This window comes from Vombatus ursinus, unplaced genomic scaffold (assembly GCF_900497805.2).
Source record: "Vombatus ursinus unplaced genomic scaffold, bare-nosed wombat genome assembly UNPS02014794.1, whole genome shotgun sequence".
In the NCBI taxonomy this organism is placed as follows: domain Eukaryota; kingdom Metazoa; phylum Chordata; class Mammalia; order Diprotodontia; family Vombatidae; genus Vombatus; species Vombatus ursinus.
The window spans coordinates 21,519,545-21,544,667 of NW_020954572.1; the positions used below are offsets into that span (position 1 = coordinate 21,519,545).

Here is a 25,123-nt window from a genome sequence, read left to right on the forward strand (position 1 = left end):
TCTCAGCAATACAATGATTGAAGACAATTCTGTAGGACTTATGATGAAAGGTGCTGTCTCTCTCCAGAGAAATGCAGATCAAGGGCATTTTTTTCTTCACTTTATTTTTCTTGAGGTTTTTTGTCTATGATTTCTTTCACAGAATAACTTACATGGAAATGTGTTTTGCATGACTATACATGTCAAATTGCTTGCCTTCTCAATGGGGGTTAAGGGGAGGAGAAGGAAGGAGAGAATTTGGAACTCAAAACTTGAAAAAGAAAAAAAGAATGCTTAAATTGTTTTTACAGGTAACTGGAAAAATTATTAAATAAGATTAAAAAAAAGAAAATGGTACTCTGCAGTTTGGGGGTTGGGGGTAGAAAATGGTAGGGAAAAGGGACACTGGAGGGGGCAGAGGTTGACATAATGAGGAGAGAGATTCAGTTGAGGTGGAGTGGGGAGTATAGAGAGGAGTTTTTAACCCCTAAAGAATTTTTTCTAGTGTCTCTTCTTTTACTATTTTAAACTTTTTTTTTTTTGGTGAGGCAATGGGGTTAAGTGACTTGCCCAGGGTCACACAGCTAGTAAGTGTCAAGTGTTTGGTCTAAGGCTGGATTTGAACTCAGGTCCTCCTGACTTCAGGGCTGGTGCTCTATCCACTGTGCCACTTAGCTGCCCCACAGGATAGTTTTCATGGTAAGATTTGATTATTACTCCTTGAAGGCTGCAATTTCTTTATTTCTCCATTATTTCTTCTGTAAAGACAGGGTGCAGTCTGCACCACTGGAGGGAGTACCTATATAAATAACATCACAGGTTTTGGAAGTATCAAAGTATTTCTTATCCCATCCCTTATTTTTTGTTCCTAAATCCTCTACAGCAGAGAAGGGGACTTCAAAAATCTGGAGAGAAGAGGAAGGGGTAAATGGAGGGGTGTTCTAAATGCCATGAGTATTCTTAGTCACAATTTGGAAAATAATGCCACAGAAGGCTATAAGAGGGAGAGTTTTCCAGTTGCTGATTTATCCTCTGTTAAGGCTTAGGGATGTATGGACAAGATAATTTCCTTAAGTTCAGGGCCTCTATTTTACATGTCTCTGTGTTCTTAGTAGTAAATATCTTGCACAAAGTAGCTACTCAAAAAATATCTCAATAACTGGTAGCTGAGAGCTCTGAGATTGTGGCTTTATGTGCTTACTGTCTTTTCAGTAGGTCATGGGGTGTTGGTTATTTAGTAATTTACTCAGTGCTTAAAAAGGCTTAATCATCAGGCTGAGTCAAGTTCATTATCTTTTTTTTTTTTTTTAGTGAGGCAATTGGGGTTAAGTGACTTGCCCAAGGTCACACAGCTAGTAAGTGTCAAGTGTTTGGTCTGAGGCTGGATTTGAACTCAGGTCCTCCTGACGTCAGGGCTGGTGCTCTATCCACTGCGCCACCTAGCTGCCCCTCAAGTTCATTTTCTAAAAACAAAAAAGGAATGAACAGTTTTCTAAAGCAATCTAGTGGCCTACACTGTTCTTATTGGTTAGGTTATGAGTCATCAGAATAGAAGGGCTTCAATTTGCTTCAACCCAGTATTTATAGTGTGAAAAGAAAGTTTCTGAGGAGAGAAGATATGAGCTGCCTTAACTCTCTACTTTGAAAATGTGTCCAAAAATTTTTACCCAGGTCCAGAGCAGCAAGACAGGTATCCACCTCCTTGAGTACAGAATCCATCTTGTCCATCCTTGTCTGAAGTTTCTCCCGTTCAATCTAATCACAAAATAAATGCAAATAGATTAGCCCAAGTTAAAGTGAAAAACTATTATAATTCAAGTGACACGATGGACAGGAAAGCACATCTTAGAATAAAAAGGGAATCCTTCTTGTTCCAAACTTGGAAAGAATAATAGACCTAAGTAAGTTAAGAAAGATGATCTATTAGAATGTAAGAAGCTTGTAAATAGGGATTATTTTACTTTTTGTATCTATATCTTTAGTGCCCACCACGATGCCTGGTACATAGCAGGTGCACCATAAATGCTTGTTGATTGACTGATCTATGACAATGGCATCCTGACACACATTTACCAGGATCGTGTCTTTGAAGAATCAGTTCCGGAACAGCTAAGAGGCCCAGTGGACAGAGCCCCGGCCCTGGAGTCAGGAAGAACTGAGTTCAAATCTGGTCTCAGACCAGACACTTGACACTTGCTAGCTGTGTGACCCTGTCACTTAACCCCAATTGCCTCGCCAAAAAAAAAAAAAAAAAAAATAGAATCAGTTCCAAATGATGGTCCTCACATTGGGACACCTGGATCGTGTTCCCTTAGAGCACAGAACAGGGATGGGGATATTTTCCCTAATGTGCCAGATTTGCATATCTATTCTGGTTTATTCATGGGCCAGATTTCCTAGGAACTACTCCCTACCAATATAACCTTCTCCACACTTCTCCAAACATTTTTGCCAATTTCATGATTACTACCACAAAGAAGTAATTCTGATTGCTCTTTTTATGCCAAAATTACCTTTGCTGATTGTACCAGTTTGCTATATAGAACCACTTTCCCTTGGTGAGCAAAAACTTTAGTCTTCTTGGCAAAACGTGATTTCATTTTGTTCAGATGGGCTCCAAATGTCTTTAGCTGTAGGGAAGAATAAGGCATTGCATCAAAACAGTCATTTGGATGGGGTAGGCTCAGCTGCTGTATGGTGGGTAGGTAACACAACCCAAAATTTCCTTTAGTCATCCAAGCCTAATTCTCATGGCTTCTTCTCTTTTGTAAATGTAATTTCATTTATTTGTTTCAGTACAGAACCCAGGACTTTTGAGTTCCATTCTTAGGCTGAGATCCATATCAAACTACTGAATATAAAACTGTCTAGTAAGGATACCCTATTTAACATAACAGTCAAGTTTTGAATGGTTTACTTATTATTCAATCATTCAAATTCCAGCTGTGTTCTAAACTTTTCCTTATCTAAGTCTATTATGAGATATAAAAGGGGGAAAACTTGATTACAAGTAAACTTCACATCACATTTACAAAATTTTTAAAAAGACTTTTTTGAATTAAGTTTCAATTAAGAGAGAATTCAAAAAGAAAAATTTATTACAGTCACACATCTGTGAATTATATATTTCATAACAAACACTGGGAATCAGTTTAGACATTTTCAACATTCAAAATAAAAGTACCTCTTCATCAGAACAGTCCTTCATTACTTCCCATAGGCTCCTATTCACGTCCACCAGTAATTTATCCTGTTTCAAGGCATGGAGCTTTAATCTAAAGCATTGAAAGAGTTCATGAGAATAAAGTGACAGAAAAGCACAAAACGAGCTGTACACATTCTTTAAAACCATAGATGTCTAAATATGCTAGGAAGCAAAAGAAATAACTTCTTCCTTCGTCATTAATCGATACTATCAACCAATTCTGAACTCTGCTCCATATAATGAATACGAAAACCATTCCTGGACAACGACCTTCCTTGGTTTAAACACTCCTCAGAACTTGCAAAATGACAGTAGAATGTAATAAATCTAAAAACTTCCTTTTCAAAAATAATTGATTTCATATCCCAACCTGGAAATGTAACTCTGAGATCTCTGGAATCTAGCCATTTCATTACTACACTTTCCCAAAGCTATTGTGAATATTCTAATCAGAATGCATAACCAAGAAAGACCCTTTCCTCCATCTCCCATTGTCACTTGTTAAAAAACAGAACAGTGAGGTTAACTGTCATCACAGGGATCCAATCATTTGTCAATAAATAAAAATAATTTTTTTGACAGATGTAGCAGGATACAGTACATGGTTATGCCATGGACAAAATCCAGATGATACTCTATTAAGATTTACCTATTCATTTTAGACAAATCCAAATGCTGTCACAGGCAAAATAACAAATTTAAGCAGATTATGGAAATATACTTGGACAAATCAATAAGTACCCACTGATTCAGGTAAGTATAAAAAAAATTAAGTGACTTAAATTTCTAGGTTTTAAAAATAATTATTGGAGGATATTTAGTGTTTTGGATGTGTCCAACTGCTAATTTTCCTATAGCATTTGTGCACATAAAGTCTTCAGTTGAAGAACTGAGATTTACTTCACTGGTCTGAAAGGAACACTATTTTTGCATGTAAACGAGAGCCAAAAGGTAGAGGTATGAATTTGACATCTGGTCCCATATACAGATTAAGAAGATCTTATATTCTAATTATTTATACATTTATCACATTCCCCTATCAGAATTCCAGTCACAGTAGGACAGGGGTTGTGTTGCTTTTGTCTCTGTGTCCCTCACACTTAGCAAATACCTTTAAAAAAGGATGATGAGTGCCTTTCCTTTTGAGATTATCTCCAGTTTATCCTGTAAATATTTTGTTTGTACATAATTGTTTGCAAGTTGTCTCCCTCATTAGACTCTGAACTCTTTGAAGGTGGGGATTAGTTTTGCCTTTCTTTGTTTGCCCAGCTACCTAGTAGGCACTTAATAACTGTTTGGTGGCTGGTTGGCTAGAGTATCTTTACTTTCAGATGTTTTCTCAAATTCAACTTTAATATGAAGTATAAGGTAATGATATGTCAATGCTGTAAGTTATGTTTTCTTATACAAGTCTAAAAATGGAGGACCTACTCAAAAGTCATTTTGTACCATGCCACTAATTAAGAGATGTTGATTTAAAAAACCGTAACATCTCTTTTACTACACTCAAGAAAGCAAATGTGTTAAATGGGAAAAGGACCCACATGTACAAAAATGTTCATAGCAACTCTTTTTGTGGTGGCAAAGAATTGGAAATTGAGAGGATGCCCATCAATTGGGGAATGGCTGAGCAAGTTGTGGTATATGAATGTGATGGAATACTATTGTGCTATAAGAAATGATGAACAGGCTGACTTCAGAAAAACCTGGAAAGACTTGTATGGTCTGATACTGAATGAAGTGAGCAGAACCAAGAGAACGTTGTACACAACAACAGTCACGTTGTGTGATGACTAGTATTGATAAACTTAACCCTTCCTGGCAATACAAGGATCTAAGACATCTCCAGAGGCCTTGTGATGGAAAATGCTATCCACATCCAAAGAAAGAACTATGGAAGTTGAATTGCTATTTTTTTTTCTCCTCTTTTGAGTTTTGTTTCCTCTTTCTGATGGTTCCTCCTATTGGTTTTAAATTTTACTTACAACATCACTAATGTGAAAATATGTTTAATATGAATTTAAATGTATAGCCTATATCAGATTGTACGCCGTCTTGGGGAGGGTGGTGGGGAGGAAGGGGGAGAAAAATTTTAAACTCAAAAGCATATGGAAGTGATTATTGATAAATCAAAATAAATTAAAAAAAAAAAAGAAAGCAAATGTGTTCTCACTCTTCAATCTTTTGACGGAGAGCCTGGCAATCTTCTTTATAAATCTGTATTTTGGGCCGGTAAACATACTGACTTAACATTAAGTCTTTTGGTGTAGATGGCACATTTGTAGCAAACTGAAAGAAAAAACAAATCAAAAAGGTAAATTCCAAAGCACTTCAGAAATGTAAAATTATAGACAAATTCATGTTCAGGAACTAAGTTCCTGAATTTTTATTATGATTAATTAGTCTATAGAAACAACAACAACAACAACACCCTAATCCACTTTATTAACAAGGTAAAAAAACTATCCAAAATGTAAAAATTCAGCAATACCAGGGTGAGAGGAAGCATTAGGAAGAGTTTAGCTCTCTTCCCATGCCTCTTTAACAAAGACCTAGAGAATGCAGTAGACTGAATTCTGATTGAGAAAACCAAGGAAAGTCATAGTAATTTGCATAGGGAGATACAGAAGTCTGTGGACACTGAGGAGTGTGCCTGTGACTGTAATGCTGGTATAGGTGAGCATTCTAGCACCTAGGGACTGAGAGAGGGTCAAGACAGGGCACCAGAAAGAGATCCTGAAGGATCCCTGAGCAAGTGCTGGGTATAAGCACAGGTGCCACCTGGCAGCTCTGTCACCTACCACCTGGTGCTGTCTCACAGATCCATAGGTGAAGAGGAGTGGTTGCGAACACTGACCTTAGATGTATATTGAGTACAGGATGGCTCTGATCCTAGGAACTGAGGACAGCACCACAGACCAAAGGGGAACTTGCAGTTCAGTTACTCTGAACCTGGGGGGCATACCAGCAGCTCAAAGTTACTGAGTCTATCAGCAGGCTGCTGAACCTCCCAACTAGAAACAAGTTGAGACCCAAACTTGGGCCAAGAACTTAAAAAACTCAGACCAGACGTCAGTGAACAGACCTCTCCACTGATCATACCACTTTGGGTGCACTGAAAGTTTACAGACTCCCCACTGGAGCTATGAAAATAACAAAAGCACATAAGAAGACAGAAGTTCAGGTTAGAAATCCCCATTTCCCCCCACCAAGTATGAAAAACCCAGCACTACTTTAAATTTCCAAGTCAAAAAGTACATTGCAAAAATGAGCAAATAAACAAACAAAAAAGAACTCAACTATAAAGAGCTATTATAGTGACAGAGAAGCTCAGGATACAAAGAAGAAGAGAATGATTAAAACAAAAAAAGAATAAACAAAGCCTGAAAGAAACAAGTCCAACAAATTCTTGTTAACTCCTAGAAGAGTTAAAGAAGGAACTACAAATTGATTTTGAAAACCAAATGAGAGCAGTAGAAAAAAGAACTGGAAAAAAAATCTAGGGAAAAAAGATATGGAAAGAGAATAAACAGCTTGGAAAAAGGGGTACGAGACCTTACTAAATAACTCTTTGAAAATGAGAACTGGCCAAATGGAAGCTAATGATGCTATGAATGATAAGAAGTAATAAAACAAAGTCAAAAGTCTAAAAAAAAAAGGGGGGGGTAGAGAAATGTGAATTATTTCATAAAGACAATGGACCTGGAAAACAGAGGAAAGAATAATATAAGAATCAGCAGACTACCTGAAAGTCATTTTTTTAAAAAGCCTAAATATTATATTTCAAGAAATCATAAAAGAAAACTATCTTAGAATCAGAAGGCAAAATGGAAACTGAAAGAATCCACCAGTCACCTCCTGAAGGAAATCCCAAAATGAGAACTTCCAAAAATATTATAACTAAAATCCAAAACTCTCAGATTAAGAGAAAATACGATAAAGCAAGTAGAAAGAAAGGAGCCATAACTAGGATCACACAAGATTCAGCAGCTACTACCATAAAGAGGAAGAGAGTTTGGAATATTATATTCCAAAAGGCAAAGGATCTAGGCTTACAGTCAAAAATACTCTATCCTTGGGGGCAGCTAGGTGGTGCAGTAGATAGAGCACTGGCCCTGAAGTCAGGAGGACCTGAGTTCAAATCCAGCCTTAGACCAAACACTTGACACTTACTAGCTGTGTGACCCTGGACAAGTCACTTAACCCCAACTGCCTTAAAAAAAAAAAAAAGAATACTCTACCCAGCAAAACTGGTAATCCTACAAAGGAAAAAACTGATCTTTAAAAAAGAAAAAAAAAAGAGAACTTCTAAGCATTCCTGATGAAAAGACTGGATCTAAGTTGAAAATTTTACATACAAAGGAGTCAGATGAAGCATAAAAAAGTAAATATGAGTGAAAAATAATAACGGACTAAACAAGGTTAAAATGTATACCTTCTCATACGAAGAGATGATATATGCTGCCCCTCAGAATTTTTTCATCACCAGGGATCATAGAGGAAGTCTAATTAGATAGAATGCCTAGGTGTGATTCTGTTGTGTTTCAATGATGTCAAAATAAGACTGAATGGGTGAGAAAGAGGAATGTGCTGGGAGAAGGGAGAAGGGAGAAGGGAAAGGAAGATTGGGGAAAATTATCTCACAAAAGTGGTGTACAAAAAAGAGTTTATACAATAAGGAAAGGGAAATGGAGGTGTAGATGACACTTGAACCTTGCTCTCATCTGAACTACTTAAAGGTTTTTCTCTCTTTTGTTTTCTTTTCAGCGAGGCAATTGGGGTCAAGTGACTTGCTCAGGGTCACACAGCATGTCAAGTGTCTGAGGCCGGTTTTGAATTCAGGTCCTCCTGACTTCAAGGCTGGAGCTCTATCCACTGTGCCACCGACCTGCCCCTGAACTACTTCAAGAAAGGAAGAATACACATACACACAGTTGGGAACAGAATTACATCTTACTTAAGGAAAGAGGTTAAGGGAAAAGGAAAGAATAAGAGGGGTGGGTAAATTAAAAGAGGCATTAGTGAAAAGGAAAACATACTCTTGAAGAGAGGGCAGGGGAAAACGGAGGAGGATAAATATATGAGAAAAAGATGGAGGGAAATACACAGTTAACAATCTTAATTGTGAATGTGAATGGGATGAACATAAATAAATTGGAAGAGGATAGTAAATTTAGAAATAAGAATCCAACAATATGTTGTTTACAAGAAACTTGAAACAGAAAGATACATATCAAGTTAAAATAATGGACTTGAACAGAATTTAATATACTTTAGTTTACTTAAAAAAAGGCAAGGGTAGCAACCACAATCTCAGACAAAGCAAAAGAAAAAATAGATCTAATTTAAAAAATGAGAAAGGAAACTACACTTTGCTAAAAGGTACCATAGACAATGAATTAATATCAATAATATCCCCCCCCACACACAATGGCATAGTATCTAAATGCTTAAAGGAAAAGTTAAATGAATTATAGGAAAAAATAGATAGCAAAACTATAATGGGGGGAGAGGAACCTCAATTCATCCTTATCAAACTTACACAAATTGAACCAAAAAATATGAAAAAAGTTAAGGACCAGAATAGAATTTTAGAAAAGTTAGACAGAAGCTATACTTCTGGAGAACATTCAATGGGAATAAAAAGAAATATATCTATTTCTCCACTATGCATGACACTTCACCAAAACTGACCATGTATTAGGACATAAAAACTTCACAAACAGATGAATATTTGTGGGATGCAGCCAAAGCAGTAATTAGGGGAAAATTTATATCTCTAAATTCTTTCATCAATGAACGAGAAAGAGCAGATAAATGAATTGGACAAGCAAATTGAAGAAAAAAAAACCACCTAGAAAACCAATGAATTAACCCTCCCTATTAAACACCAAAATAGAAGTCCTGAAAATCAAGAGAGATGAACAAAATTTAAAGTTAAAAAAATCATTAAATTGCTAAAGCTAGAGCTATTTTAAAAAAATCAATAATAGATAAATAATTAGCTAATTTGAATAATAAAAGAAAACTAAATTACTAGTATAAAAATGAAAAAGGTAAATTCACAACCAATTTAGGAATAAAAGCAATTATTAAATATGCTAATAAGACTGACAGTCTAAATGAAATGGATGAATATTCACAGAAATATAAATTGCCCAGATGAACAGAACAGGAAATAGAATAGTTAAATAAATTTCTTAGGAAAAGAAATTGAACAAAACATAAATAAACACCCAAAAGAAAAAAAAACCCCGGACCAGATGGATTAACAAGTGAATTCTACTAAATATTTAAAGAACAATTGATTATACACTATGACCAAGCTGGATTTATACCAAGAATGGAGGACCAGCTCAATATTAGGAAAACCACAAGCATAACCAACCATATTAATAACAAAAATAACATGATTATTTTAATAGATGCAGAAAAAGCTTTTGACAAAATACAACACCTATTCCTATTAAAAAAAAATAAAACCCAACAAACATTTGAAAGCATAGGAATAAATGGAGTTGTCCTTAAAATGATAAGTAGTATCTACCTAAACCAAAAACAAACATTATCTGTAATGGCAATAAGCTAGAAGCTTTTCCAATAAGATCAGTGGTGAAGCAAGGATGTCCATTATTACCATTACTATCAAAATCATACTAGAAATGCTAGCTCTTGGCAATAAAACAAGAAGAAGAAATTGAAAGAATAAGCATAGGCAACAAGGAAACAAAACTTTTACTTATTGCAGAAGATATGATGGTTTATTTAGAAAACCTAGAGAGTCAACTAAAAGGTAATTAAAACAATTAGCAACTTCAGTGAAGTTGAAGAATATAAACTCAGACAAATCATCAGCCAAAATACACACACACACACACACACACACACACACACAAATATTCACATAGGTTTAACTCATAATGTACATGTTGAGATCACTGGTAACACTGGTAATAATTTGAACATGTGTGCTCTATTTAAACTTTGTGCTTATTAAAAGACTTAACAGAACTAAAAGGATTTGTTTTGTAAAACTTGGACTCAGTCAAAAGGCTGCACCCAAGGACCTAGAAGGCCACATGTGGCCTCAAGTCCACCGATTCCCCACCCCAGGTCTGTTACATAAAGGGTATGATAGATACAAACAAATTCAAACTAACTAAAATTGATCAATTAAGTGTGAATATTGATACTACAAAAGGATTCTTCCTTTTATCTATTTATGATTTCCTTTAACTAGAGAGCTCTCCTAGTTTAACATTTAACTGAATCGTAAGATCAAGATTTAGCATTAGAAGGGATCTTAGAAGTCATCTAGTCCCCCTAAGTTTATAGATGAAGAAATAAATTGCCTTTTCAGCTCATGGTTGGGGGAAGGGGATCCTTTTGTTCTTTAAGTTCTTTCATTCTTTTGTAATAATTATTTCATTTCACTTACCTATAAAGATTTGTAAATGCTTGCATCACTCAAAAACTGGTATCACTTGGCAGCCTAGGAGCTCAGCTATTACTGGTTGCCCCTGGATCTGATCACTACAAAACATTCTTTACATAAATATAGATCTAAATAACTGGAGAGATATTAATTGCTCATGCTGGGCCATGTCAATACACTACAAATGACAGCAGCATTTAAAATGAATTTGCTTATTCCATCCTATGCCAATCAAATTACCAAAAGATTATTTTGTCAAAAATAGAAAAATTTTATAAAATAAAATAACAAAATTCACCAGAAGGAACCAAAGATCATGAATCTCAAAGGAAACTAATGGAAGAAAATGGGAAGAAAGCAAGGATAATCAAACCTATTTGGTACTGGTAAAAAATAGAAATATCAAGGAGTAGAACAGTGAAACAGATAAAAGTACAAGGCAAACACAGTAGTAATGTTCAATAAATCCAAAGACCCCAACAACCCGGGTAAAGATTCGCTATTCAACAAAAACTGCTACGAAAACTAATAATTAGTATGGTAAAAATAAATTTTAGATCAGTGTCTCATACCATAAATCTAGATAAACTCCAAGTGGATACAAGACTTAGATATAAAAGGTCACAACACAAATAAATTAGAAGAGCAAAAAAGAAAATACTGCTTGCAATCCTAGATAGAGGAAGAGTTCCTGACCAAACAAGAGAGAGAGATTATCATAGGTATGAGGAACCTGTGGCCTCGAGGTCACATTTGGCCTTCTAGGTCCTTGGGTGTGGCCTTTTGACTGAGTCAGAGTTTTACAGAACAAATTCTTTTATTAAGGGGATTTGTTCTGTGAAGTTTGGATTCAGTCAAAGGGCCGCACTTAAGGACCTAGAGGGCCACATGTGGCCTTAAGGCCACAAGTTGACATAGAAGATAAAATGGATAATTTTCATTACATAAATTTTATTAGTTTTTGCGCAAAAAAACAACAATGTAGTTAAAATTAGAAAGAAACAATTGTCTAGGAAAAATTATTAAATCAAGTTTCTCTGATAAAGGTCTTATATTCAAGATATGTAAGGAACTAATTCAAATATATAAAAACAAGAGCCGCTCCTCAATAGATAAATAGTCAAAGAACAAGGAGATCTCAAAAGAATAACCCAAGTTATCAACAATCATATGGAAAAAAATGCTCCAAATCACTAATAATTCCTTTAAGAAAGTTCAGGTACTCTTTTTTTTTGTTATTGTTTTGTTTTTTGGCAAGGCAATTGGGATTAAGTGATTTGTCCAGAGTCACACAACTAGTGAGTGTTATGTGTCTGAAGCCAAATTTGAACTCAGGTCCTCCTGACTCCAGGGCCAGTGCTCTATCCACTGCACCACCTAGCTGCCCCTAGGTACTCCTTTCTGCATGAAATCTTCCCTAATTCCTTCAACTGCTAGAACCTCTCCAAACTACCTTGTATTTAACAACTTTCTATTTATTTTTATTCACTTTATATTTATGCTATATACACTTATATATGTACTTGTCTCTTTCTTTAGAATGTAAGCTTATTATAAGTACATATTGTTTCATTTTTTGGTAATTATATCCCCAATGCCTAGCACAATGCTAGGCAGGTGTTTAATAAGGGTTTGTTGATTAACTAATGAACACTACTATAAGAGAAGACCAAATGTCCTATGAAATTGCAGAGGTTTGGGGTGCTGGGACCCCGAGAATGCCAAGGCAGAGTTGCCTGGAATACATTCACACATTCAAGCCTTCTCTTAGTCAAGTGGCAAAAAGTTTATTGTAATGCTTTAGCAAAAGCAGGAAAGGGTCCTTATATAACCTGAGAGAAAATTAGGATGGTGCTAGGACTTATGTGGAAAAGGGGCATAGGAAAGTAATGCTAGGGATATTAATTAGGTAATCTAGAGGTCCAGGTGTCTTTGGGAGCCATGGACGGGAAAAGTGTAGGGAGTATACCAGACACTGAGGGAATAGTCAGAGGCATGGACCTTAGGGATTTGGTGACAAGAGAGTCTTTGGGTCAGGCACCCCTCTATCTGTTCTGATAAGAGAATGTGTTCTGCAACAAGAGAAAATTTTCTCACAGGACAGGGGCCTACTGAGAAATTGGGAGGCTTCCAGAGACCTGATCTTAGGGCTGGGGCCTGAACACTCCATCAAAATGACATTTTTGTTGACTTTGGATATATGATGAAACCAATTCTGCCAAGTCCTTTATTTGCCTCTTCAAAGAAGAACTATGAGCCAGCCTGTCATTTGGCTGCAACTTCTTTCTGTCTTCTGCTTTCATTTATAACAAACTGTCCAGAAGGATATGATTCGGTTCCTCTAGCATTGCACCCACTTGCAAGACATTAGACAAGAATTTCATATTTAGAGTACCAAGAGTGGAGTTAATGCTTATTGACAGACTAAAAATACTGTGATTTTTAGCATATTTGGCTCCTTTTCTGCCACTTTCACTGCAGAAGCATAAATAGGCAGCCTAGGGCTAAGGGCCACTTTTTAATCATTGTTTCATGAGTTGACAAAGCAAAAGAATTTATCATGAAGTGGTCAACCTATTGGTGATAATGCTGACCATTCAGAACTGGGCTGGTCCTTGAAAAGCTGAGCTAGTCTGTTGCTAGGACAATAATCTCAAGCTTTTTAGGATGGTGGAAACTAAGAGAGCTTGTATTTCACTTCTGTTTTAGCCTTTAAGAACAGAGGGCCCATTTCTAAAATATGTAGGGAACTAAGTCAAGTTTAAATGAATACAAGTCATTCCCCAATTGATAAATGGTCAAAGGATATGAACAGGTAGTTCTCAGATGAGGAAATTAATGCCATCTATAGTCATATGAAAAAATGTTCTAAATCACTATTGATCAGAAAAATGCAAATCAAAACAACTCTGAGTTACTACATCACACCTATCAGATTGGCCAACATGATAAAACAGGAAAATGATAAATGTTGGAGATGTGGGAAAATTGGAACACTAATGCATTGTTGGTGGAGTTGTGAAATGATCCAACCATTTCATAGAGAAATTTGGAACTGTGCCCAAAGGGCTATAAAAATGTGCATGCCCTTTGACCCAGCAATAGCACTTCTAGGGCTGTATCCCAAAGAGATCATAAAAATGGGAAAAGGACCCACATGTACAAAAATATTTATAGCAGCCTTTTTTTGTGGTGGCAAAGAATTGGAAATTGAGAGGATGCCCATCAATTGGGGAATGGCTGGACAAATTGTGGTTTACGAATATAATGGAATACTACTGTGCTATAAGAAATGATGAGCAGGCAGACTTCAGAAAAACCTGGAAAGACTTGTACGGACTGATGCTGAGTGAAGTGAGCAGAACCAGGAGAACACTGTACACAGTAACAGCCATGTTGTACGATGACTAACTTTGCTAGACTTAGTCCTTCTCAGCAATGTAAGGGTCTAAGACATTTACAAAAGTCTCAAGGTAGAAAATGCTATCTACACCCAAAGAAAGAACTATGGAGTTTGAATGCAGATAGAAGCATACTATTTGCTCTTTTTTTTTCTTTTGTTTTCTTTTGTTTCCTCTTTCTTGTGGTTCCTTCTATTGGTTCTAATTCTTCCTTACAACATGACTAATGTGAAAATATGTTTAATAGGAATGTATATGTATAGCCTATATCAGATTGCATGCAATCTTGGGGAGGGAGGTGAGGAGAATGGGGGAGAAAAATTTAAAATTCAAAAGCTTATGGAGTGATTGTTGATAAATAAATAGAAAGAACAGAGGGTCATCTCCAAGCTACAGTGAGATATAGGAAGAGGTCTCTGTAGGGTTTTATTATCTGTGCCTTTAATTATGTCCCTTTATCTCACTTAATGGTATCTATTTATTTTTTGCCTTAGCCAAAATAGTAATTGCATGATCAACTATTATTCCAGATAACTGCTGATAAAGCATTATCCCCACCTCTAGAGAGGTGATGGACTCAAAGCACAGAATACATTTTGCAACATAGCAAATATGGGAATCTGTTTTGCTTGACTATGCATATTTGTTATAAGATCTTGCTTATTTTTCCTTTTTCTTCCCTCCCAATTGAAGGAGTTAGGAGGGAAAGGAAGCTCATGACAGGTTTCCTTAAAAAAAAAGAAAGAAAAGAGGGTCACTGAAGCAATTTTTTAAATGCTCAGATGAGAACAGGAAGAAATAGGCAAGGCAGCTTTGAAAGTGACATGTTGAATTATATACTTAAAAGGAAAAGCAAACCATATATAACAGAGATTCAGTCTCATTTACAATCCTTTTTTTATGTTCTACTTTGAAATGGAATGCTAACTGTATTTGGTGATTTGCTAGATTCAGAATTTTTTTTTAAACCACCAAAGTCATGATTACAGCTCCTGCTTTTTTGGATTCAGTTACATGTTACATTTTATTCCAGTCCTTAACTTTGAATCTGTACAAATCCCTATATTTTGGACTTATTTCTTGCAAGCAGTGAAATGTTGGGTTTTGGTTCTAATTCATTCTGCAGTTTATTTCCTTTTAATGGCAAATTCAGCACACTAACATTCAAAGTAATAATTGCTTAATTGGTTTTCCCTCAATTTGATCTTATCATATTTTATATATAATATATTATTAAATTATAAATATATATTATCATATATCATATATTTTTCTTTTTGTATCAGCCCAAAGTACCATACTGTTTTAACAGCCCAAACTAACAAAACTAACCCCAGCCCACATCCTAAAACCAGATAAAGCTCATTTTACTTTGTAATAAATCAACATTAAACAATTCCTTCCCTTTTCCCTCTCCCCATTCCCAAAGCCAGATTCTGAGGTTCTACTTTTATCAATAAACATACAGACACAGATACAGACAGACAGACAGACGCACACACACACACTCTTTAGCGAATGTGCTTAAGAAAACAAACAAAAAAAAAGAGCTAAAATCCTAAAACAAGCATACTGCATTAACACACAAACTTGATAACAACCCTTTAATAACGGAAAGTTGTCTACATCTTTATTTTTATTTTAAAAATCTAGGTCCCCCAGGCTAGACGTGCAGAGACCATGATGGCCCTGACAAGATCTTTGACCTGCTCCATTTTCGAACTGGTCTGGTCTACCCTACCTTAGGCAACCCAGTGGCATCATATTGCCACTGGGGCTCACCATACTGATATGCTGAACTTAGCATCATCAGACTGGTATAGCCACTTGCAGCTCAGAACTCTAGGACTCACATCAGGTAGCCTCAGCTTCCCTAGTAACTGAGATTACAGGCAGGTGCCACCACGCCTGGTCATATATCTTAAAATATATATATATGTAGTTCTTTCTAAGGTCAGAATTGTGAATAAAAGCACAATCTTATTATTGAAAACTCTTAAGTGAAGACTGACTGTTTCTATGCTAGTTCAAAATAAGAGGATTCATCTTCCGTTTTCTGGCTTCTCAAAGTTCAAGTTTTATTGGTTTACTTAAAAGAGATGTAGCCATTACTAGCACATATCCCAAAGAGGTCAAAGACAGAGGAAAAATATCCACATGTACAAAAATAATTATAGAAGCACTCTGTTATATCAAAGAATTGGAAAAAAAAAAAAGCAGGTGTCCATCCACTGGGCAACAGCTGAAAAATTATGGTATTGAATCTAACAAAATATTATACCAAGAGAAATGAGGAATATGATGAAATCAGAGAAAACTAGGAAAATTTGCACAAATGATACAGAATGAAATGAGCAGAATCAGGAGAACAACTTACACAATGATCACAATAATCTATAGAAAAACAATTCTGAAAGACTACAGAACTCTATTCAATGCAGTGAGCTATGATGCTAAAGCATGGAACCTATTTACTGACAGAGAGGTGAAGGACCAGAAATGCAGAATGAGACATATAGACAAATTTTTATTACTACCTTAAAAAGCCTGCACATTAACAGAAGTTAATAGTTTCAATTTTGTTCTTTGCATAATAAAATGTTTTAATTTGTTGATGGTTCGTGATTAAGTTCATAATCAAAACTTTTTTAAAAAAGTAAAGAAATTTATCTTTCAGCAAAGTCTTGTCAACTGAAATCATAAGAGATGGAAGAAACCTTAGAAATACCTTACTTCAACTGCCCCAGAAAAACCAAATAATTTGTCCAAGGTTACACAGATGGTTAAAAAAAAAAAAATCAAAGCCTAGTTTTGAATCCTGGTATTCTAACTTCGAAATTGGGGGACTAGACTAAATTCCCACTAGACTAAACTTAAAACATTTTTTTTTTTCAATGTCTATACTGGTACTACTAAGCAATCAAGTAGAACAAAATTTAAAGAAAGGTAAAGTATGTAAAAGAGATTTCAATTTACATTGGCTGGAAGGTTGCTCTGTCGGGGTTTCTGAATTAGAATGTGGACCTGCAGAAGTGTGAAGAATTCTCTTACTGTGATCCTACCATCATGGAGTTTCTGAGGAAGAAAAGAAAATGTTGTATTATCATTTGAAATATGTTCTTTTTGCCTATTATCAATTCATATTTACTTAACAGTTTTCTTCCAAAGAGATGAAAGCACTTTATCCATGTTTATTAATATATACAATATATGTGAATTATCCAGAAAATATAATCACTCCTATTTTCCAGGGTATACAGTAAATGAGCATAAATTATTCAAAGAATTTCAGAGCAGAAACACACCACCTTAGGGAAAAGGAAACTGAAGGTTAAGAGGGATTATGTGATCTTTCCAAGGCCACATGGATATTTATTTGTAAAACCAGGACTAGAATCCAGATCCTTTGACTCCTAGTTTATTACTCCTTCTGCTATAATATGCTGCCACCCTTAGCAAAAAAACTGATTTAGATTCTCCTTAACATTCCGTAAAACAATTTGGAATTACAATAAAAAAGCAACTAAAACATCTGTACCCTCTGGCCCAAAGATCTGACTGCTAAGCATATACTCCAAGGGGGCCAAAGACAGAAAAGGTTGAATATACATCAAAATATCCACAGGAACATTTTTTGCAGTAGTGAACAGCTAGAAACAAAATGATGCCCATCAATTGGGGCATGGCTAAACAAATTTCTCTATGTGAATGTAACAGATTTCTACTGTGCCATAAGAAATTAATATGAAGAATTCACAGAAGCATGGGAAGATTTAAAAGTAGTCCAGAGTAAAATAAGAATATACATGACTATAATATAAATGGAAATAATAATAATAAAACCACAAAATGAACATTGTAATCATAAAAACTAAGAAAAGTATAAAGAAAATATAATTCCATTTGCAGTGTATAGAGCTAGATGACTGACTGTGGGAATATTTAGTATGTTGTCAGACCTCAGGTGGTATGCTGTTTGGCTTTGCTGATATATTTCTTTTCCTTTTTCTTTTAGTATTCTTTGTTACACTGGATGGCTTGCTGGGTAAGAAAATGATATATTTGAAAATAAAAGTGATATAAATGTACAAAAATTTTAAAATTTATTTAAAAAAGAGGAAAGAAATACTTTCAAAAGTGCTACTATTCAACATGAAAAAAACTGAGAAAATAGCCCGGATATCCTTATAGCTACGGCGATACTCAGTGCATTAAGTTGTGTCATCTAACTGACATTAAAAGGAAAACATGGAAAGTCATTGGATTAGCTACATGATTTTTAGGTTTTTCAAATGCTTTAACATACCTCTTTCAAGGTCTCTTCACAAATGTGGTCCATGAGAAATTGTGATTCCATCTGACTGCTCTGCTGTACTAGGAATAAAAAGAGAAGTTAAGAGTTAAATAAGTCAGAAAGAACTTCACTGGCAAACTCTACTCTAGTTCTCATTCATGTTTGTGTAATTGAACCTGAAATCATCTAGACAGACCTTTCTGCGAGGACCATATAGAGAGGTAGCTTATACCCAGTTAAAGTTTAACTTCACTGTTCAGGATGAGTCCATTTTTACTAACCCTTTGTCACTCATTTTATATTTTTGTAGAGTTTCTCAACTTAGAGTTTACTAAAATGACTTGGAGCTGAAATACATAAACTTTAAATTCTATATTCACAAAACATTAATTTCAGAGCACTAAATAAGGTCTAGACAATATTCACGTACTTGATACACTAAGAAATTCTATTATTTGTCAAACCAAGAGATGAATACTTTAAGTTAAATGCTATAGACAGATCTACAGTAAAGATGATGGAATAAGGCAGGAAATTATCTGGCTCTTCCAAATTCCCCTCCAAATAACTTAAAACAACATCTAAGTAGAATTTAAGAGAGAGAGAGAGAAAGAAAGAGTGGGGGAAAACAGAATGGAGGGAAATACACAACTAGTTATTATTATGACTTTAAATGTGAATGGGATGAACTCACCCATAAAACAAATGCATAGCAGAGTAGATTAAAAACCAGAACCTGACAATATGTTGTTTACAAAAAACACATTTAAAAATGAGAGACACACATAGAGTAAAAATAAAGATCTGGAGTTGAATTTATTATGCTTCACTGATGTAAAAAAAGCAGGGGTGACAAATCATGATCTCAGACAAAGTTAAAGCTAAAATAGATTTAATTAAAAGAAATAAGCAGGGAAACTATATTATGTTAAAAGGTACCATAGAAAATGAAGTAATATCAATACTAAACTTACATGAATGAAATGTTACAGCATCCAAATTTATAAAGGAAAAGATAAATGAATTGTAGATGGAAATAGATAGAAAATCATAATAGTGGGGGGACTTCAACTTTCCCCCTCTTAGGACTAGATAAATCTAATCAAAAATAAATAAGAAGTCAAGGAGATGAACAGAATTGTAGATAAGCTAGATATGGTAGGCATCTGGAGAAAACTGAAAGGGAATAGAAAGGAATATATCTTTTTCTCAAAAGTGCATGGTACCTTTACAAAAATTGACAATATATTAGGGCATAAAAATTTTGTAGTCAAATGTAGAAAAGCAGAAATAATAAATGTATCCTTTTCAGATTATAATGCAATACAAATTCTATTTGATAAGGGATCATGGAAACATTAAAAATTAATTTGAAACTAAATAACCTAATTTTAAAGAATGGAGTGGGTTAAAAAACAAGTCATAGAAACAATAAATAATTTTGTTAAAGAGAACAATAATAATAAGGCAACATACCAAAACGTATAGGATGCAGCAAAAGCAGTAATCAGAGAAAAATTCATATTTTTAAATGCTTACATCAATAAAATAGAGAAAAAGCAGACCAATGAATCTGTATGCAATTAAAAAAGAAAAAACCAAACTAGAAAAAGAACTTAAAAATCCACAATTAAACACCAAATTGAAAATTCTGAAAATTAAAGATGAGATTAATAAAATTGAATGTAAGAAAACCATTGAATTAATAAATAAAACTGGGGTTAGTTTTGTGGGGGAAAAAAACCAATAAAATAGATAAAGCATTAGTTAATATGATTTTTAAAAAGAAAGCAAATCAATAGTATCAAAAATGAAAAGAGTAATAACAATACCACTAAGGAAGATGAAATCAAAGCAAGCACTGAGTTATTTTGCCCAATTATGTGCCAAATAAATGTGACAATTTAAGTGAACTGGAATAGTTTTTACAAAATTATAAACTGCCTAGATTAACAGAAGAGGAAATAGAATATCTAAATAAACCTATTTTACAAAGAAAAACTGAATAGGCCATAAATGAGCTTTCTAAGCATCAGGACCAGATGGATTTACAAGTGAATTCTACCAAACATTTAAAGATCAACTAATTCCAATATTAAATGAATTATTTGAAATAATAGGCAAGGAAGGAGTCCTACCAAACTCCTTTTATGAAACAAATATGGTGCTGATATTTAAACCACAAAGAGCAAAAACAGAGAAAGAAAATTACAGTCCAATTCCACTAAAGAGTATGGATGCAAAAATCCCAAATAAAATACTTGATGGGAGACTACAGCAATATATCACAAAGATTATACATTGTGACCAAGTGGGATGTTTACCAGGAATGCAGGGCTGGTTCAATATAAGGAAAACTATTAATATAATTGATTATACTAATAACAAAAGTAACAAAAAATATGATTTTATTAATAGATGCAGAAAAAGCTTTTGACAAAATACAATACTCATTCCTATTAAAAAACACTTGAAAGCCTAGGTATAAAGGGATTTTCCTTAAAATGATAAGAAGCATCCACCTAAAGCCTAAAACCATTAGCAAGCATTATCTGTGAAGGGGGCAAGGTAGAAGCTTTCCCAGTAAGATCAGGGGTGAAGCAAGGATGCCCATTATCACCACTATTATTCAATATTATATTGGACATGCTAGCAATAATCTATTGTCATCTGAAAAAAATTGGTCTATATAATTATTGATTAGAGAAATGCAAATTAAATCAACTCTGAGGTACCACCTCACACTTATCAGATTGGCTAATATAACAAAAAGAAAAAAGAAAAAAAAAGAAAATGATGGATGTTGGAGGGGACGTGGGAAAACTGGGACACTAATACACTGTTGGTAGAGTTGTGAACTGATATGGAGAGCATTTTGGAACTATGACATAAAACTGCATACCCTTTGAACCAGCAAAACCACTGCTAGGTCTATATCCCAAAGACATAAAAAAAAGGGTGAAAGGACCTATAAAAATATTTACAGTAGCTCTTTTTAATGGTAGCTAAGAATTGGAGATTGCTGGGATGCCCATCAATTGGGGAATGGCTAAACAAACTGTGGTATATGATTGTAATGGAATATTATTGTGCTGTAAGAAATGACAAGCAGGATGATTTCAGAAAAACCTGGAAAGACGTACATGAACAGATGCAAAATGAAGTGAACAGAACCAGGAGAACTTTATACACAGTAACAGCAATATTGTTTGATGAAGAACTGTGAATGACTTAGCTACTATCAGCAATACAATGATCTAAGTCTTCTAAGACAAGCCCAAAGGACTAATGATAATACTATCTGACCCTGGAGAAAGAACTGGTATTATTTGAATGCAGACTGAAGCATGCTATTTTTCACTTTCTTTTTTTCATTCTTTTTCTTTTATTCAAGTCTTCTTGTACAAAATGACTAACATGAAAATGTTTTACATGATTACACATGTATAACCTATATCTGACTGCTTACCATCTCAGGAAGGAAGGGATAGAATTTGGAACTCAAAACTTAAAAAAAATGTTAAATCATTTTAACATGTAATTGGAGGAAAATAAAATATATTTAAAAAAGAAATACGAATAGTAATAAGAGAAGAAAAAGAAATGGAAGGAATCAGAATGTACAATGAGGAAATAAAACTATTTCTTTTTGCAGATGATATGATGGTATAGTTGGAAAATCCTAGAGATTCAACTAAAAATTAGGTGAAACAATAATTTTAGCAAAGTAGCAGTATGTAAATCATCAGCCTTTCTACATATTACCAATAAAGCCCTGCAAGAAGAGATAGTAAGAGATATTTAACTTATAATAACTGTAGACTATAAAATACTTGGGAATACATCTATCAAGACAAACTCAGGAACTACATGAACATAATTATAAAACAGTTTTTAGACAAAAAAATCACATTTAAATAACGGGACACAGTAGTAAATGGTTATAGTAACTTTGTATTTCATAAATGTAAAGATCTGAGCTTTTAGGATAAGAACTCATTATGTGGTAAAAATTGCTGAGAAAACTTGAAAGCAACCTGGCAGAAACTAGGTATGGACCATTCATTATCTTACAACATTTACCAAGATAAGGTCAAAATACATACATGACCGGACATAAAGGAAGCTATCATAAGTAAATTACAGGAGCATGGAATATATTGCCTAACAGATTTATGGATAAGAAAAGAATTCGTGAATAAATAAGAGATAGAGACCATTGTGGAATGTAAAATGGATAGTTTTGATTACACTAAATTTAAAAGGTTTTGTACAAATAAAACCATTGTAGCCAAGATTAGAAAGAAAGCAGAAAGTTGGGGGGGAAATTTTATAGCCAGTTTCTTGTATAAACACCTCATATCTCAAATATATAGAGAACTGAGTCAAATTTGTAAGAATATGAGTCATTTTTCAATAGACAAATGGTCAAAGGATATGAACAAGCAGCTTTCAGAAGACGAAATCAAAGCTATATATAGTCATATAAAAATCATTGTTGATTAGAAAAATGTAAATGAACACAACTGTGAGGTACCATTCATACCTATCAAATTGGCTAAAATGATAGAAGGGGAAAATGACAAATGCTGGAGGGGTTGTAGAAAAGTTGGGACACTAATACACTGTTGTTCAGTCGTTTCAGTTTTTGTCCAACTCTTCATGACCCCATTTGGGGTTTTCATGGTAAAGATACTAGAGTGGTTTGTCATTTCCTTCTCTAGCTCATTTTACAGATGAGGAAACTGAGGCAAACAGGGTTAAGTGACTTGCCCAGGGTTATACAGCTAATAAGTATCTGAGACTGAATTTGAACTCAGGTCTTCCACACTTCAAGCCCAGTGCTCTGTTCACTGGGCCACCTACCTGCTGGAAAAGAGTGGAGGATAACTACAAGTAACTTGAGAACTAATGAAGCAACTGGGCCAAAGTCTATTAACAAAGTCAATCAGGGCCCAAACAATGACCAAGTAGGGTTTGGCCTGGGATCTATTGTTGACCAATCAGTGAGAATCAGAGTGATTTGAGTTTAAGGCATGGTCCTTAAAAAAGAAATCTAGCCTGTAAACTCCAACATATCTTGCAACGTTTCAAAAGAGAGGGAGGGAGGGAGAGAAGGAAGGAAAGAAAGATGGAAAAGAAAAAAGCTGTGCTCAACTAGCCAGTTCCAGTTGGGTCCCCAGTGGGACAGCTTCTATCACTCACAGGGTTGTTGTTTGTCATTCGTTCTCAAAGAAGACCAAGTCATCATGGAGGTGATGCCACAACATGAAAGTGAATTGGATTTAAGTGAGGGAGAACTGCGCAAAGTCACCAGCCTCACTTTGTCCACTCAAACCCTCTGGGTCCAGTGGCCAGATACACATCAGGATGACTGGAGATGGCCCCCACCATTCTGATGGCAGAGAGTGAGGAACTAAGAAATCTCTTGATGACAGTGAAAGAGGAGAGTGTAAAAGCTAGCTTTGAAGCTCAATATAAAAAAAAAAAAACAACTAAGATTATGGCAACTAGTTCTATCATTTCCTGGCAAAAAGAGGGAGAAGAAATGGAAGCAGTATCAGATTTTACACAACTGGCCTCAAAAATCAGTGCAGACAGCGACTGCAGCTTTGAAATTAAAAGATGCTTGCTCCTTAGAAGGAAAGCTATGGCAAATCAGGATAGCAGACTAAAAAGCAGAGACATCATCTTGCCAACAAAGGTCTGTGTGGTCAAAGCTATGGTTTTTCCAACAGCAAAGTATGGCTGTGAGAGCTGGACTATAAAGAAAGTTGAGCAGCACAACTGATGTTTTCAAATTGTGATACTGGAGAAGAATTTTGAGAATCCCTCGGAGAGCAAGGGGATCAAATCAGTCAATACTTAAAGAAATTAATTCAGACTATTCATTGGAAGGTCAAATACTGAAGCTGAAGCTTAAATACACTGGCCACATAATGAGAAGATAGGACTCATTTGAAAAGACCTTGATGTTTGGAAAGATTGAAAAGAAGAAGGGGATGGCAGAGGATGAGATGGACAGATAGTGTCATGGAAGCAATGAACGTGAGCTTTGTAAACAGTGGAGGACAGAAGGACCTGGTGTGCTATGGTCCATGGGGTCACAAAGAGTCAGACACAACTGAACGACAAACAGCAATAAATTCCACAGTTGGTTGAACTGTGGACTGATCTAACCATTTTGGAAAGCAATTTGCAATTATGCCAAAAGAGTTATAAAACTGTGTACATCCTTTGACCTAACAATTAGGTCTGTTTCCCAAGGTGATTAGGGAAAAAGGAAAAGAACCTATGTATTCTAAAATATTTAAAGCAGCTTTCTTTGTTGTGGCAAACAACTGGAAATCGAGGGGATGCCCATTAATTGGGGAATGGCTGAATATGTTGTGATGTATGATTGTGATGGAATCCCACTATGTTGTAAGAAATGATGAGCAGGATGTTTTAGAGAAACACGGAGAGACTTGCATGAAATAATGCAGCGTGAAATGAGCAGAACCAAAAGAATGATGTATACAGTAACAGCAACATTGTTTAAAGAGTAACTGTGAATGACTAAGCTATTCTGAGTAATATGATCATTCAAATCAACCATGAAGGACTTATGAAGGAAAGTGTTATCCCCCTCCAGAGAAAGACTAATATATGGAAGTATGTATTGTATGGCTCCACATATATGTCTATATCAAATGTTGGCCTTCTCTAATAAGGAGTTGGGAAGGAGAAAGGGAAACAATTTGGAACTCAAAATGTAACACAACACACACACACACACACACACACACACACACACACACACACACACA

General features: G+C 35.1%; 1 protein-coding gene across 1 annotated transcript in view; it reads right to left on the reverse strand.

Annotated features, from left to right (window-relative positions):
* KNL1 (kinetochore scaffold 1) overlaps positions 1-25,123 on the reverse strand; it is a 108,457-nt gene that overhangs the window by 15,896 nt on the left and 67,438 nt on the right. Inside the window, 6 exon segments of the mRNA XM_027870199.1 lie at positions 1,647-1,734; positions 2,493-2,609; positions 3,164-3,254; positions 5,358-5,473; positions 16,997-17,095; positions 18,327-18,394. Coding sequence (XP_027726000.1) covers positions 1,647-1,734; positions 2,493-2,609; positions 3,164-3,254; positions 5,358-5,473; positions 16,997-17,095; positions 18,327-18,394 — 579 coding nt within the window.